At 45.5% G+C, this 15,516-nt stretch overlaps 1 protein-coding gene across 3 annotated transcripts in view; it reads right to left on the bottom strand.

The window, feature by feature from the left end:
* Nucleotides 1-12,552, bottom strand: part of PLCB1 (phospholipase C beta 1) — a 661,927-nt gene extending 649,375 nt beyond the window's left edge. The window contains exon 1 of one of the 3 annotated variants that reach the window (XM_044385688.3): nucleotides 12,270-12,552. In XM_044385688.3, coding sequence (XP_044241623.2) covers nucleotides 12,270-12,368 — 99 coding nt within the window. In that variant the 5' untranslated portion in view covers nucleotides 12,369-12,552. The remainder of the gene's footprint in view (nucleotides 1-12,269) is intronic. The other 2 variants (XM_044385692.3, XM_044385690.3) reach the window with 2 other exon arrangements.
* Nucleotides 12,553-15,516: the final 2,964 nt, after the last annotated feature.

Below are 15,516 nucleotides of genomic sequence, written 5' to 3'. Positions count from 1 at the left end.
TTTTCCACTTACGCAGTTACCATCCAGTTTTAACATCTAAGTAGTGCAAAATAAATCAAGTTGCTTCTCTAAGCGTCAATTCTTCAAATATCTGCATAGAGCCAGCATGCTGTCACCCTCTTAGCTACATACTCTGCCAGGTGGAGGTATGGGGTGGGTCGAGGTATGTCGTGGGTGGAAGTGTGCCCCCCACAACAAAGCGTATCTGTTGACGTCCTAACCCCAGTACCTCAAAATAAGTGTCACCGTCTTTGGAGTCTGTACACAGGTGATTATGCTAAAAGGAGGTCACAAAGGTGGGCCCAAATCCAATGAGGCTGGCGTCCTTGCAGAAGAGGAAATCTGGACGCAGAAACAGAGAGAAGACAACGTGGAGACACAGTGAAAAGTCGGCCATCCACCAGTCCTGGCCATTCACCTGAAGAGATGCTTCCCTCACAGCCCACAAAGAAGGAGCCAGCTCTGCCAACCAGCTCAGATTTCTAGCCTCCAAAACTGTGAGGAAATCCGTTTCTGTTGTTTAAGCCCCCCGCGTCGGTGGTACTTATAAGGGCAGCTCTAGCAACCTAGTGCAAAGAATCACCTTAAATCTACAGCTAATGTCAAGGACCAGTCCACAGGCACAAAGACCCTTAGCACCATTATCAGAAAGTCTACTGGCCAGCGTCGGCCACAATCCTAACTCCACAGGGATTCTATGTTTTTATGCTGTTACGAGAGAACACATATGAACAAAGACACGCACTTCTAAATTAATCAATATTACAGAGTCAACAAGGAAAGATAACAGTGTTCCAGAGGGACTCCCCAAGACCTGCATCAGGAGAAAGGAGAGCCAAAGATGGCCGATACATACATTGCAGGGGAAACAGCTGTGTAAACAGGGAAAAAGAATTCTAAGGGTCACACAGAAAAGCAGATGTGGTCCCATCAAACATTGGCAATGCAGCCCTAACTATGCAAACAAATAATAATAATAATAATAATAATAATAATAATAATAATAATAAAACGATAGACATTGCTAATTATTGGCGTAGGCTCAGTGAGGTCAGACTTCTACGTGCATCAGCGCTGCTGAGAACGTTCTTCCACAGGTCTATCCAGCCTGATATGCCCCCCAAATAAAGGAAAACAGGAGAGGTCTATTACCAGGTCCAGAAGAGAAGATTCGCAACAGTGGTAAGAAGCACCATTTCAATATTTGCGTTTTACTGATAGGAATAAAAATCTCTCTTAACGCCATACAGGGAAAAGTTGGAAACACATTTCTTCGCATACCACACAGGTTACTTCAGACACTGTAGTCCAGATTCAAACAAGAGCCCAGATCCCCAGTCATCCGAGAGACTGTTGCTTAATGGGGGCATCAACTGAGGAAAGGGTCCATTTTAGTAAGATATAGCTTCTGGTGGGTAGAAAGGGACATCTCACTGTGGTTTGAGTTTGCATTTCCCTATGACTAATGACTAATGATGTTGAACAACTTCTTATGTGCTTACCGGCCGTGTGTATGCGTGCATTAGCCCAGTACTTTTTAAAATCAGTTAAGATTTTTTTTTTTTTTTAAGATTTTACTTATTTATTCGACAGAGATAGACAGCCAGCGAGAGAGGGAACACAAGCAGGGGGAGTGGGAGAGGAAGAAGCAGGCTCCTAGTGGAAGAGCCTGATGTGGGGCTCGATCCCAGAACGCCAGGATCACGCCCTGAGCCGAAGGCAGACGCTTAACCACTGTGCCACCCAGGCGCCCCAAAATCAGTTAAGATTTAAATCAGTGGTTTAATTTAATTAGTGGTTCTGAACTGGGGCAATTTTGCAATGTCCAGGGATAATTTGGTTGGTGACACTGGGGTTTTTGCTACCGACATCTGGTGGGTAGAGGCCAGGGATGGTACAAAACACCCTACAATGCACAGGCCAGCTCCCTACAACAGAGAATTATCTAGCCCCAAATGTCAATAGCACTGAGGTTGAAAAACACGCCTTTAATGGCTTCCCATCGACTTTATGATATAACCTTGCAGTGGCCTCAGCAGGCCACTTGCCATCCTGCCAGCATTACCTGAACCACAAGCTCCCCACCTGCTTATTCCGCTCTGTCCTTCAAAGGACGTCCTTCCATCCTCCGAATGCCCCCGCGTGCTATTCCATTGGCCCGACATACTCCCCCCTCCTCTTGATGGCCTGAGGATGTCCCACTCAGAACCCAGGTCTTTCCATAAATAGACTGCCTCCAGGGGACCCTTCCACATTTCTTAGGCTCACATGTACTTCCATACCTTTTTCTGTAGCACTTACCACCATTATAATGAAATAATTCTACTTCTATTTCTTTAGCCTCTATCTCCCCCAATAGAATACCAATTCCCCAAGGGCAGGAACCAAACCATTTATCATCACAACTTCACCACACTAACAAAATGTCTAGCTTATAAGAGGCATCAATACGTATTTTCATTATGAATACTGCATGGGTGGACGGAAAGCTACAGCGGGAAAAGAAGCAAGGAAGCAAAGACAGGTTCTGGAAAGTATCAGTTGGGGTTGATGCCAGAAGCCACAACTAGAGAAATCTCAAAGGCAATGGTAAAGGCAGAACAAGGCTTTGGAGAACTGAAAAGGAGTGGCTGGGATGTCAGGAAAGGGAGATGGTGGGTTTAAGCAACACTTCGGTCATGGCAGGAAAATGGCGGAGGGGCAGTAACTGAGGAAGGCTCATGAATTCTACCTTGGAATTCTTATGACTAAAAGGCATATTGATGTGTTCTTGGAAGAGCTTCAGAAGAGGGAAAACTTTCACAGACACTATCAAAGGGGAGATAATAATAAAGCCAAGATTCAGAGAAACCAGGAAACAAGGGTCTGGAACCTAGAGAGGTATGCTTACCCAGAGACCAGAGGTAAGGTGGGAGAATGTAGGTGGCCCCAGTAATTAAATGAGGAGTGGGAAAGGAAGGAAGTCTTCGTGAATCATTATCATAATATAAAGAGAAAGCTTTCACAACCATCAGTCCTTCCTTCTGTGCTCCCAGTGTGTCTGAATTGCTTTAAAGAGTAATTTTCACAACAATACCTGGGTAGTCCTGTGAGCATCTTTTTCAGAAAACAGAAGTCACTGGTAACATTCAGAATATGGGATGCAAATACACAGAGCGTCATAACTTTCAACCAATATTAAATTGCAATTGAGTACACGCTCAACCTTAAGCCACATTTATACCTTACAGGAAATCGGTCCTGTACCAGCAGTCAGCTCTGCATTGACAATAAACATTTTGCTTCTCCAACTCTCATCAAGAAACCCTCTCTAAGAAGGCCACAGGGTCCCTTAGGACTCTGGGAGATTTCAGATGGAATGGAAGGATGTAAGGCAGGGCTTTCCAACCAATGCCACAGGCAGTAGTCATGAAGGTCTCTTCAGAACAGGACCACCCTCCAGGTCTGCCTCCCCCGTGTGAACCCACTGCAGACAGTTCCTTCATTCCACAAACATTTCCTCGGCATCTACTGCGTGCCAAGTCTATGCTCTGCTCTAGGTTAAGAAAGAAGATAAATAACATAAAGCTATAGTCCTCAGGTGCCTTGGTCCAGTTATAATACAGACAAGGCATACCCCCCTCCTTGCATACACCTCCCTGTACTGGTAATCCAGATCTGGCCTCTCAGCTGACACTACCTCGAATCCAAGCCACTCTGTGTCCTGCTTGGGGTCATTGTCCACATTGCCTTCATGCCTATCAAAGTTTCCAAGATCAACGATTTCCGTAAGAAGCCACAGGACCAGTCTTAACAGGAAACCAACAAAAGGCAACATTTTGCAACTATGTTGGGAAGAGAAAAAGGTGGAGAAGTACATGTCTTGCTAGACACACAAGTGTCACTTAGTAGGCAATGAAAAACAAAATGACCTTTGTTTTAACACCCTTCCTGAATATCCACATACGCCATGCGTCTGTATTGAATGACTGATCAGAACCTTCGTAGACTAGAATACTACACTGGCCTCTATGCCTCCAAGTAGCAATGAAGCTTTCCTATGTTCCCATGTAATACGATGTAGACAAAAATGGACTTTGCATATATACCATAAAAATAACTGTTTTTCGAAGACACTGGCCAAAAGGTGTAAGTTTGTAGAGATCTAAACCCCATTTGTATGAACCCTAATATCGGGGCGATTCTTTGGAGAAGAATTTTTTTCAACCAGTATTGATCTGGATTCTAGTAAAAGTCTTTTATTACCAAAAGGATTCTGTGTGGCAATACCATGGTAGGCTGGAAAGAGCCCAAAATGTAACCAGACTTAAATTTAAATTTAACTAACCAGTTGTATGTCCTTGGGCAAGTCACAACTCGTTAGCCTCAGTCTGCTTCTATGTAAAATGGGAATAACACTTGCCCTTTTCCTACCACTCAAAGTAGTCTTGATGACTGAATTCTCTGAAAACAGAAAATCTCTGGAAATTTTGAACATAAAAGGATTTACTTACAGGTAATCAAGCATTTGACAGAATCACAAGGATTGGGGAAGCGGGCGTCAGGTTGGGCCTCCATGAATGACCCCAAAACACCACAGCACTGACCCTTGAGGAGAACTCTTGCCTCCAGCACAGTCAGAAGGTAAGAAATCCAGAAGTCAAGAACACACCAGCATAGTTGAAGACGAAGGAAGAGTAATCTGAGAACATCGAGCACCCTCTTGCCATTTCCTCTTTAGACCCAAGGCCCTGGAAACAAGCCACTGAAGAAGAATCAGAGAAGGTAATGCTTCTTCCTTCAACATCTCACATATCTATGGCAACGAGCCCAAGAATGCAGAAAGGTGGTTTCTCTCACACCTCCACTCTCCACATCTCCTATGAGTGCATCTCACACTGGGGTGGAACTTAATTTACAGCCAGAATATTAGATGCCTCCAGAGAGTCTGCTAAAGGTAGCATTAGATTTCCAGACACTGCATTTTAACAAGTCCCACTAAGAGGGCGTGAAAAGTGATGCTTCGTGAGACTCAACCATACCTGAGACGGAACACCTGAGAAATCTTCATGCTTAGTGCTCTTCATTTTTTCTTAAATCTATTAGCCCGCTTGCTGCCTTGTTCTGTGGTCTCCCATCTCTTTTTGAGTTCATATGGCCTCTTCTATAAAATGAATCAAATTAACTTTCTCTTACCTAATTTATAAACAAGTTCCGAAGAAAATTTGATTTTTTTTTTAAACAGGAAAACAATCTCTTAACCTTTTAGGTATCGATGTTATAGACTGGTACCCATCATGACTAGTTCAGGTAAAAGTGTTTTCTTCACTAACTAATCCATTTTCCCTGAACCTGCTTCGTACAACTTTAATGTAATAAAAAGAAACAAAACATAAAGCAAATATCATGAACTAAAAGAGCCCCTGAAATGAAAAACAGATGTGGGATGCTTTTGTTCTGTTTTAATATTGAGTATTTTCTCTGATTTTATGTAATTGTCTCTTTCTTCATTTACAGTAATTTAGTTTCTTGATAAATGTACAGACTTGGTCAATCAATTAAGACACAGACCCAAGCATTTTTTTCAGAACGCAAATTAAAGCTAAAATTTCCAAAAATTGAAATCAACCTGTGAAGAAGCTAATAAAATCAAATAACAGAACTGAACGCGATCAGGGGGGAACCAGAACTCTTAAAGAATCTAGCCCTCTTTACATGACACTTCAGTTAGCTTGTTACAGAAATTAATGGCTTCCTTAAAATTTCATGTGTAACTGAGCTCAGAAATACGTCTCCAGTCCCTTTCCCTACGGATACACAGGAGCACATGGCTTAGATTGGGGCATCAGACATGGCATAGATGGGGAAAGGGAAGCATTATGAAACCTGCCTGAGCAGATGGAATTTATGACATGATCTGAAAAGGCTGCATGAACCTAACATCAGCTTGGGTAACAGGAAAGCCAACATTTTCAGTCACCAAGGATGTGTCATTTAGGTGAGACCCATAGCATAAGGCAACAATTCACAGTCAATCCCATTCCATTTTCTGCCGGCACTCCTTGTTCATGATAACATGAACCGATCCTGATAAAGAAACATTTAACCACGGGTTACCAAGTTCGACATAAAAAAGGAAAATGTTCCTGTCCCATTTAAACATCGTTGCAGGTAAATGTAATTTGAAGCTATTTATTGATAGGCTGAACTTTCAAGGGAAGTATTCAAGATATGCTAATAGCCAGAGCAAATTACCCTAATGCACCACAGGTAAGAATATCAAAGTCAGGCAAGGTAAGAGAAAATCTAGAAGAGAAAAAGATATCCCACAAACAGCGGTCTGCTGGTCTGCTTTCCTATGCCAATAACAGCCTGTAGGCAATATATTTCCTTGCCAAATTACTAGAGTTTTGTTTAGCTGTTTCCTCCTTTGGGGCATTTACACCTGCTTCCCTTCCCAGACTTCACCTTAGGACAGACAAGGACCTAATCAAGTGCCACCTAAACAGAAGGTAAGTCACTTTTGTTGTTATTGTTCAAGAGGGTTTATTCAGCAGCGATAAAAACATGCTTTAGGCTGAAGAGGGTTTGTTTTGTTTTTACTGGAAATTAAAAAATGGTTTTTTTAGATCAAAAACAGGCAAAACCAATCTACAGAGTTCTAAGTCAAGGATGACCTTTAGTTAGCCCTGGGAGGAGGTGTAGGGACCGCAAGGGAGCACCTCGGCGGCAGTGCTGTTCCTGATCTGGGGCTGCTTAGGGAAAGTATTTATTTTGTGAAAACGGATCCAGGGGGACATCAGATTTTTGTCTTTTACTGTATGCGTGTTACACTCTGATAAAAAGCTTAAAATAGCTTTATTTGAGTAGCTTTTGGAAAAGTTAATACTTTTACACTTAATTACTATCAATGAGAAATTCACAGAAGCTCTTTGGACATCAAAAATGCACATATCTGGGCGTATTTAAGTGGCCTGTGAGAGGGCACCTGCCAGCTTTTCAGTCTAAAATCTGTCTCTCCCTCGGTGGGGGCCCCATCCGGAACCACCACCTACCAGCCAGAGCTGTTTCTTCCCTGTTTCCCATGACCTTTCCAACATGAGTGCTGCCGAATGCCCACCTCGTGAACCCTTCCCCTCTGCTCCCCCATGTATCTTGTCCGGGTCATCCATCATGCTGCTGCCATCATTTTGGAAACCGTAACTGCAGAGTCAACATAATGCAAATATTCTAGCTAAGCTTTTGTGTATGATGCCGGGTAGTATTCTGCGCCTTTCCCATTACCTGTTTTAACTGCAGAGATTTTGTTTGTGGGCGGAGGAGCGGGGGAGAGGGAGGAGGGCCTACTTGTTTCAAATCCATGGGGCATTAATGCAAATCCAAACCTTTGAGTTTCCTCAGTCCTCTCCTCGAACAACTTAGCCAGTCACAATTACAATATTGCAGTTATGTTTGTGAGACGGAATGTACAAAGATTATTTTTATATATATTTCTTTTAAATATATATATATTCTTACTAAATTACAAGAGTTTTGTTTAATTGTTTCCTCTTTCCAAATATATATTTGAAAATAATATCTATCTATCTGTCTACTTATCTATATAAAGAATTTAAGTAGAAATAATATTTTTGGATGCTTTTTAAACTGACTTGCTTTAAAGAGAATGTGTCCTGCTTTTTATATAGATTCCATTTTTCTGAAACACCTGAATTTTTTTTAAAAAGGTAAAAATCTGATTTTTTTCTTTTTCCAATTATAAAATATGAAAATCAATGCACACATTACAGGGAACGAAAGGAAGGTCTGGGTCTTCCCACTTGCAGAATAAAAGAGTCATCTAACATCACTGGCCACAATGAAAAACTTCATGGCCCTCCATCTACTGCGGGGACAATAATTTTTAAAACTGTGTTTTATTAAGGGTTTCCTGTGTGTCAGGCACTACACAAAAACAATGCATGGGCCTTCCCTCACTTAACCTTAACAGCTGTTCTGTGCAGCAGGAAATATTACAATCCTCACATCACAGATGAGGAACCTGAGGTCGAAGTGCATTAAGTAACTTAGAGTGAGATTGGAATTTGGAGGGCAAGAGTAGAGAAAAAGAAAGAACAAACAAATGAGAAGCCTTCCATGCCCTAGAGCTTGTGGAATAAGGAGACAGGGCCCTGGGAGCTTACGCAGGGGCAAATCAGGGGCTGGGAGGGCCTCCTGTATGGTTTCTAGCCTTCCTCTTTCCTCCACATACTTCCCAGTACAGACCAAGGCCAAACACCAGGAGAGAAGGGGGCCAGACTCACCATCTCTCAAGCTCCCTAACTCAGATACAGAAAGGAACCTCCCCTCTCCACTGTCCATCTCACCAGAACTCTCCCAGAACGCCCACAGCCCTTATACACCCGTCCCCACTACAGGGGCTCATAATATACAAATGCAAAATAAAAGCAAGGATAAAGTTGCATCCTTTGATATCAATGGTAAAACAGATAACCAAGATAGGTCAGTCCTGGATCTGCTGACCAAGTTCTGGAGGACAAGGTTTGGCCTTGATGTTCTGACTGTACACGCTATTACCAGTTGTTCAAACATTGAAATAATTCTGTGTGCCCCACAGACCCTGGGGGCCCCCAGCCCTCCTCACAGTCAGGCCAAAGACAGGCCAGTGCCTGGTCCTGGTACAAGAGGGTGTTCTCCAGGACCCTGCTCCAGCTCCATCGCCCACCTACTGTCTGTCGTGATTGGTTAGTGCCACGTCAAAGCTTTCAACTCCCACTCTTAGAGCATCCACAGCCATGACGCTGACAGGTAGCCAAGAGATTATGCAGGGCAGCGCACCTCCAGGTGACGTCTTCCATTCCATATGGTGGTCAGAAAAACAGCTTGGGTGATTATGGTGTTTTAACCACTCAAGGAACAAGAAATCATCTCTCCACAATTCTAAATAGCCCCACACTCATCATTTTCAAATGTATTATTATGCTTTCTAGTGGGCTATTGAGAATCTGTTTTATGAGTTTGCCCATCGTTCTTCTTAAAGACCAGAGAGCAGGGTTCTACAGTTTTTGAGGGAGATCAGTTATTTGAGAGATTTTAAAATTATTTCCAGCATTTACTTTTCCTCTCGGCAAGCAGGTGGGGATGCATGCCTGGGGCAGGGGGCAGAAGATATTTCCCACAGTCAGAGCCAAAACGAAAAACACAGCAGTCTCCCCTTCTCAGAGACATACGAGTCCGCCTCTCCAAGATCTTCTAGCTCCTCTTTCCATTTCGAACAGTCCTATCAGAATCAGGCGACACTGCCGAAAAATTTTCATTGCATAAAGGAAATTCAAAAGACATGTATGAATGTAAGTTAAGCCAGCCTAGGCATCAGAGACACTTCATAAAATCTGCCATAAGATCAAAAAGATTGTCCATGATTTTGTCATTGAGGTCCTTCTACCTCTTAGATAGAAAGATAATAATGGGATGAATTTCTCAACATGCAAACATAGAGATAAAATTAAAATCACAAACTAGCAAAAATTGACACAGGCTGACAAGATCAGGGGAGCTATCTATCATACTTTTTAAGTTACTTCACAAACCTTATCTCAGTGGTTTCAAAGTGTGGTTCCCCAGACCGCCAGCCTCAGTAGCATTCAAGACCCTATGAGAAATGCAGATTCTCAGGCCCCACCTCAGACCTTCTGAATCAGAAACTGAGGGTGGGACCCAGCAATCTGAGTGTGGCCAAGCCCCCTCTGATGTTTCTGAGACACGCCCAAGTGTGAGAAGTCCTGCTTTATCCTACTGGCTACTCCCAACCATTATATGTAAAATCGGTAAAAAACCGAGCGTTCTCACAGTCTTGCACAAGAGGCAGCAAAGATTCAGAGAAGTTAAGTGATTAACCTGAAGTCACACAGCTGGCTGGCAAGAGAACCAGCAGTTAAACTCAAGCCTTTGGACTCAAAATCTAGTTCTCTTTTGTCTTCATCACGCAGTATCACTGGCTTGATTTTGGAAGGGCAAATAGGAACTGGAACCCAAGTTCAAATGTGAACTTAGGTCACCTGTATCCACCTGAGGAGAATACAGGGGACCTAAGAAAGTCTGATCTCCTCTTCATTCACAGATCACCATGGAGACAGCCAAGGAACTTGCAGGAGAGTTCATCGTATTCCAGATAACTTGCCTCCTGGGTGCCCTCTAGGTTCTCCCCTATAGAAGATCTGAGATTCTCCAGGCTCCCGCTCCTTACTGCCTACATCCTTCCTGTAGGGTTTCCCAGGAAAGTCACTGTTGCTGTGCTCAGAGGGGGCACTTCTCACCTTCTTCAGGCAGTGTCTGACAGGTGGCCTCTCCATTACTCTCACAGCATCAGTCCTCATCTCTATATGATCGGTGTTCTCGATCATTTTCTGTCTCCTCCACCTGTCATGTAAAGTCTGTAACAGCACAGAGTCTGTCTACATTCATCACTACCCCGCGATCTAGGGTAGGGCCTGGCATTAGCAGCTAAGAAAGAAATACACACACCATGAATGGACATAATAAAAATCATCTACCGTGATGTATCAAAATGTGTTCCACAGAAGAGCCTCATTTTCAGAGTGATGCTGGCTATCTTCTTCCAAATAAGACATTCTGGACCATTGTTTAAAATCATCACTGTGAATAAATTCAGAGCTTATGGTGGAATACCCTTGTATATCCTGTAAAGTCTTTCTCCCTCTCTCTCCCTTCTGCCCTTACCTTCTTGCCCAACACATCAGCTCTCTATTCGAGACCTCAAGATGGGCAAGACTGTTTCATTTGTTGCTGAACTGCATTTTCTTTTACGTTGTTGTTGTTTTCCCATCACGCAAACAAAGCATTTAATCTGTGTCTGAACTTATTGTCTAGATTCTATTCCATTTACAAAAACATCCGGTCGTTACACTGGGGCGGAAGAAGAGAAGTGTAAAGTCCTCAGTAAAAGGATGTATGTTTACATCCTTGCCTACAGCATTTAATAATTGCCATTAGCTTTCAAGGAAGCTGTGGTTCATACTCCAAGTTCCGTTTGCACTTCCAACTGGACAAAATATAGACACAGACTCACTCAGCTAAGTAATTGGATTCGCTACCTGGAATATTTAAATTGTTTTCAGACACTGGAAAATGGCTTAAGAAGATTAAAGAAAAATACCCTGGAGGATAACAGGCTATAATTTACTAGGTGGAAAATCTTTTCAGCAAGAAGAACACCTTATTCTCCTATAATTCCTCCTGTTTAAGAGATGTCTTCGTCATTTGGACCTAAATTTCTCTAGATCCTGACGGCTCAGGTTGATCCCAGTGGGTTGTTCTCATCAAACCTTTTGAATAACACCCAGGACATATAAATTGATACGATAATGTTCTTCATCTGAAGATTCCCATGTTTTCAGCAAGATTATTAATATAAGTGTTTGAAGGCAATGGGAGGGGGGTGTCACTTGAAGTCCTGGGGTCCAGGGCTCATGTGAAACCCTGGAGATCCGGCTCTGCCCCACTTGGAAATAGACGTACATAAATTGGTGGGGGAATGCCTTGCCTGGTCTGTTCTGAGCTGAAGACTCCAGCCAGCTCAGTTCCCAAAAACAGTAGCCCTCCCAATTTCCCCGCAGGCCCACTGAGCGCTCCTGGACCCCTCAGGGCTCCCCCTTCTGCCCTCTCATCCTCCTCAATTGTGTCCTCACCGGCCCTTCTCAAGGCCCCTCACTCCTGAGCCAGGCGCTGAAGTTTGGCATCAGCGACCACCTGTCGGCTGGACCGCTGTGCTCTCTGCCGCGTGGGCTCCCATAAGAGCGCCAAGAGGGTTAGCAGTCCCTGAACAGTTTCGGACTTCGAGGCCGTTCCTTCTTGAGAGGGGGCAAAAGAGGTAATGGGGGGGTGCGTCTGCGGGCGGAGAGGGGCGCGTCTTGGTCACACCCCAGCGCTCTCCAGCAGGTCCCAACTTCACACTTTCCAAACTCTCAGGACCGTCGCCTGGCAAAGCCTGCCTCTCCTGCTCCACTGGCCCCAAAGACAGAAGACCCTCAGGGGGCGCCTGCCAGACCCCGCAAGGAGGGCAGCTCCTGAACCCGTGGAGCCCAGGGAGTGCGCGCGAAGCCGCTGCTCTCAGCCAGCCGCCCGGGCAGTGGCCATCCCGCGCGCCCCGAGGCCGCCCCGGCCGGATCCGGTGCGCCCATTGCATAACGCGCCCCTCGCCCCACCCCCACGCCGCCCGCCCCGCGCCCTGCCCTGTGCCCGGCGCCCCCAACCCGCCGCCCCCGACTTACATCATCCCACTTGACGAATTTGGTGCCCTTCTTGAGGCTGTCGGACACGCACACGGGCTTGAGTTGCAAAGCGTGCACTCCGGGCTGAGCCCCGGCCATCTGGGCTCATCGGGGCTCCGGGCGGCCCGGGCGAGCGCGGCAGGGACGGGGCGCGGGGCGCGGGCTCCTTTCTCGGCTCGCGAGGCGCTCGACTCTGCTCCCCCACTGGCCTCCCCCGGCCTCCCGGCCTCCGCGCCTCCTCCGGCGCGGCTCAGCAGGCGGGGTGCGCGGGGGCCAGGCGCCGGGCCATGCCCCGGGCGGGACGCGGGGTCGGGCGCCCGCGGTGGCTGCGGAGCCTCGGAGGGCGAAGGGAAGCCGAGCCGCGCTGCCGAGGCTGCCAGCTGCTGCCGGGTACTGCTCCTCCTCCGCCGCCGCCTCGAAGCGCACCATTCAGCACATCCTCTATACACAGAGGGAGAGCGCGAGTGACACACGCTCGGCGCCCCCCCCCCCACCCGCTCCTTCCCCTCCTCCCTCCTCCTCCCGCCCCGCTTCCCCGCCACCCTCGCTGGCTCGGTCCCTCCTTCCCCCGGCGGCTTCCAGCCCAACTTTGCGCGCTGGGTCAGGCGCCGGGAAGCGGGGACGCAGCGGCACCTCCCGGCTCCTGGGCCCCACTGCAGCCAACGCCTGCGCCGCCCGCGCGCCCTCTGAGCATGCCCCATGCCCCGGTTGCAGGGGTGCCCGAGGTGCCCGCGAGCCGCGCGTTCCCTGGGGCTTTCCGGGGAACTTGCGCCGGAGCCTGGAACGTCTTCGGATCCAAATTGAATGGGGAAAGGGAGAGGTCGGGAGGGATCAGAGAGGCAGCCCCTAGCTGGAGCTCTCCAGCGCCGGCCACAACGCAGCTCTTTGCAAAGACAATTATTATTTATTGGTAGAGAAGAGAGCAGTTGAGAGGCGGCGTGAGAGCTCTTTGGGGAAACCTTGTGGCGCCTGAGAGTTTGCAGCGCGCTGGTCTTGAAGCAGGGGCATGCGGATAAGTCGTGCTTTTGAGAAAGAAAGCCCATCCTAAGAGAAACAATGGTTTTGTTTCCTGTGGAGACAGAAGGCCCCCTCTCCTCTCCACGTGGGTGGGTGTGTGTGTGTGTGTGTGTGTGTGTGTGTGTGTGTGTTTGAGAAAGAGAGAGAGGAGAGACAAAGGAGAGAGAGGTGTCTTACAGATAGAAACTTGCTCATTTAGTAACATGAGTCTAAGAATGTTTGTCCTCATTCAACATTTCTTAAAAAAGAGAGAAAGAGAGAGAACCCCCATCAGAATAGGTAAAATTTAAGATTGATAATACCAGTGTTTGAGAGGATATAGAGCAACTGGAACTCTCATTCATTGCTGGAGAGAGTATAAAATGGTAAAGCCATTTTGGAGCAGTTTCTTATAATAAGTTAAACATTTACTTACCATAAAACCCAGGACTTCCCAAGAGAAATTAAAACATATGTTCACACCGATTTATGTAAGTGTTCATGGATTTCTTCATCGTAGCCTGAACTGGAAGCTACGTATGTCAATCAACATGTTTAATGTGTAAACAAACAATGGATGCCCAAACAATGGAATACTATTCAGCAATGAAAAGGAATGGGCATGCAGCGCAAGGATGAATCGTACAAGCTTTAAACCTACTGGAGGAAACTGGATATTATACTTCATGATTCCATTCGAGCAATTCTGGAATAGACAAACAAGCCTATATTGGCAGAAAGCGGGTCATTAGTTGTTTCTGGCCAGGAACAGGCAGGGATTGACAGAGAAGGGCCACCAGGGAAATTTTGGGGGGTATTGGAAACCTTCTATATATCATGTAGGTACACATTTGTCAAAACTCATAGGACTAAAATGATTATATTTTATTGTAAACAAATTTTTTCTCAATGAAACTGATTTTTAAAAAGAAGAAACAGTATATGAACAAAGAAAGAATGAGAGAAACCTTCCTTTCTTTTAAGCATTTCTTCTCCCTGTCCTCTGTCCCTAGGGTTTTCCAGGCCCAGTATTTATAAACTAGGTCAAAACTTTACCTAAACTCTAATGGGGAAATTTGCTTATTAAATAGTTCAGAGCATTCAAAAAATATGTATTGATCACCAGTTATATACTATAAGGCACTATGAGAATCACCAGGGGTTACCTGGTAAACATGACCCCTGACTCCTACTCTCTTGGCGGGACCTCACCTTGTCTTTGGAAGCCACTTGCTACAAAGAATTCCTGTGAAGACTGACTTGTTTCATCTGGATCACATGTCCTTGAACTGAAACCTGAGTAAAACTCTCCGTAGACCTTCCAACCAGCAGCCCTGGCTTTCCAGTTACCTTGAAGAAGGCACCAGTCACGATCCCACTCTGTTTTTCCTTACTTTAGAGGATGTAACAAGACTGCCTCCAGGGTTCCTAGCCTTCTCAATTGTCCTTACAACGGAGCCCACCAGAGTGGTTCTCTTCTCTTGCCTATTGTGTCTTTTCTTTCTTTCTTTCTATTTGTTTTGTTTGTTTGTTTGTCTGTTTGTCTTTTCTTTCCCCTTGCAATCTCTCCATTATCTACTGACAGGATTCCTTGTCAAATAGGTTTTACCCACCAGAGTGGCTTAGGAAAGCAAGACAGACAAGAGATGTGCCCTCTAAAGAGGAATTTGGAGGATTAGAAATGGGCTGTGGCCAAATGAAAAGGTAGACTGAGCTTCTTGGTGCCCTCCTTGTTCTTTTCCTTGCCCCTTTCTGTATCTACACATTTTGCCATGTGACCTTGCAGCTTTCAACTAGATGCCTGTGATTTATCCACCCCATTGATGTTAGACTGTAGCACTTGCTTTGGCCAGTGGGATGTTAGGAGATGTGATATGAGCAAAGGCTTGAAATATGCTTGTGAGGTTGGGCTTGCCCCCTTGGGTTTCTTGTCATTACCATGAGATAAACATATCTCAGGGAGCCATATGAGGCAGAAAGAGGCCTAATCTCCAGCTTGGAGGACAATCCAACAGAACCCATCCTAGATTTGCCGGAACCCAGCCAACCTGCAGATTTATGAACATGACAATAGATGCTCACTGTTGAATGTTACTGAGCTCGAGGGTCATTTGTTAGATATGTTATGGTAGCAATAGCCGGTTGAGTCATTCATATAGTATTCTTGTTCCTTCCCAGCTGTTGCTGTGGGTGTGCACGTATGAAGGAGAAAAAGCTGTAGAATTCTGAAGAGTGTTGGTTTTTCAAGAAA

Source organism: Ursus arctos, unplaced genomic scaffold (genome assembly GCF_023065955.2).
Source record: "Ursus arctos isolate Adak ecotype North America unplaced genomic scaffold, UrsArc2.0 scaffold_16, whole genome shotgun sequence".
NCBI lineage: Eukaryota > Metazoa > Chordata > Mammalia > Carnivora > Ursidae > Ursus > Ursus arctos.
This window is presented reverse-complemented; position numbering and strand designations above follow the sequence as displayed.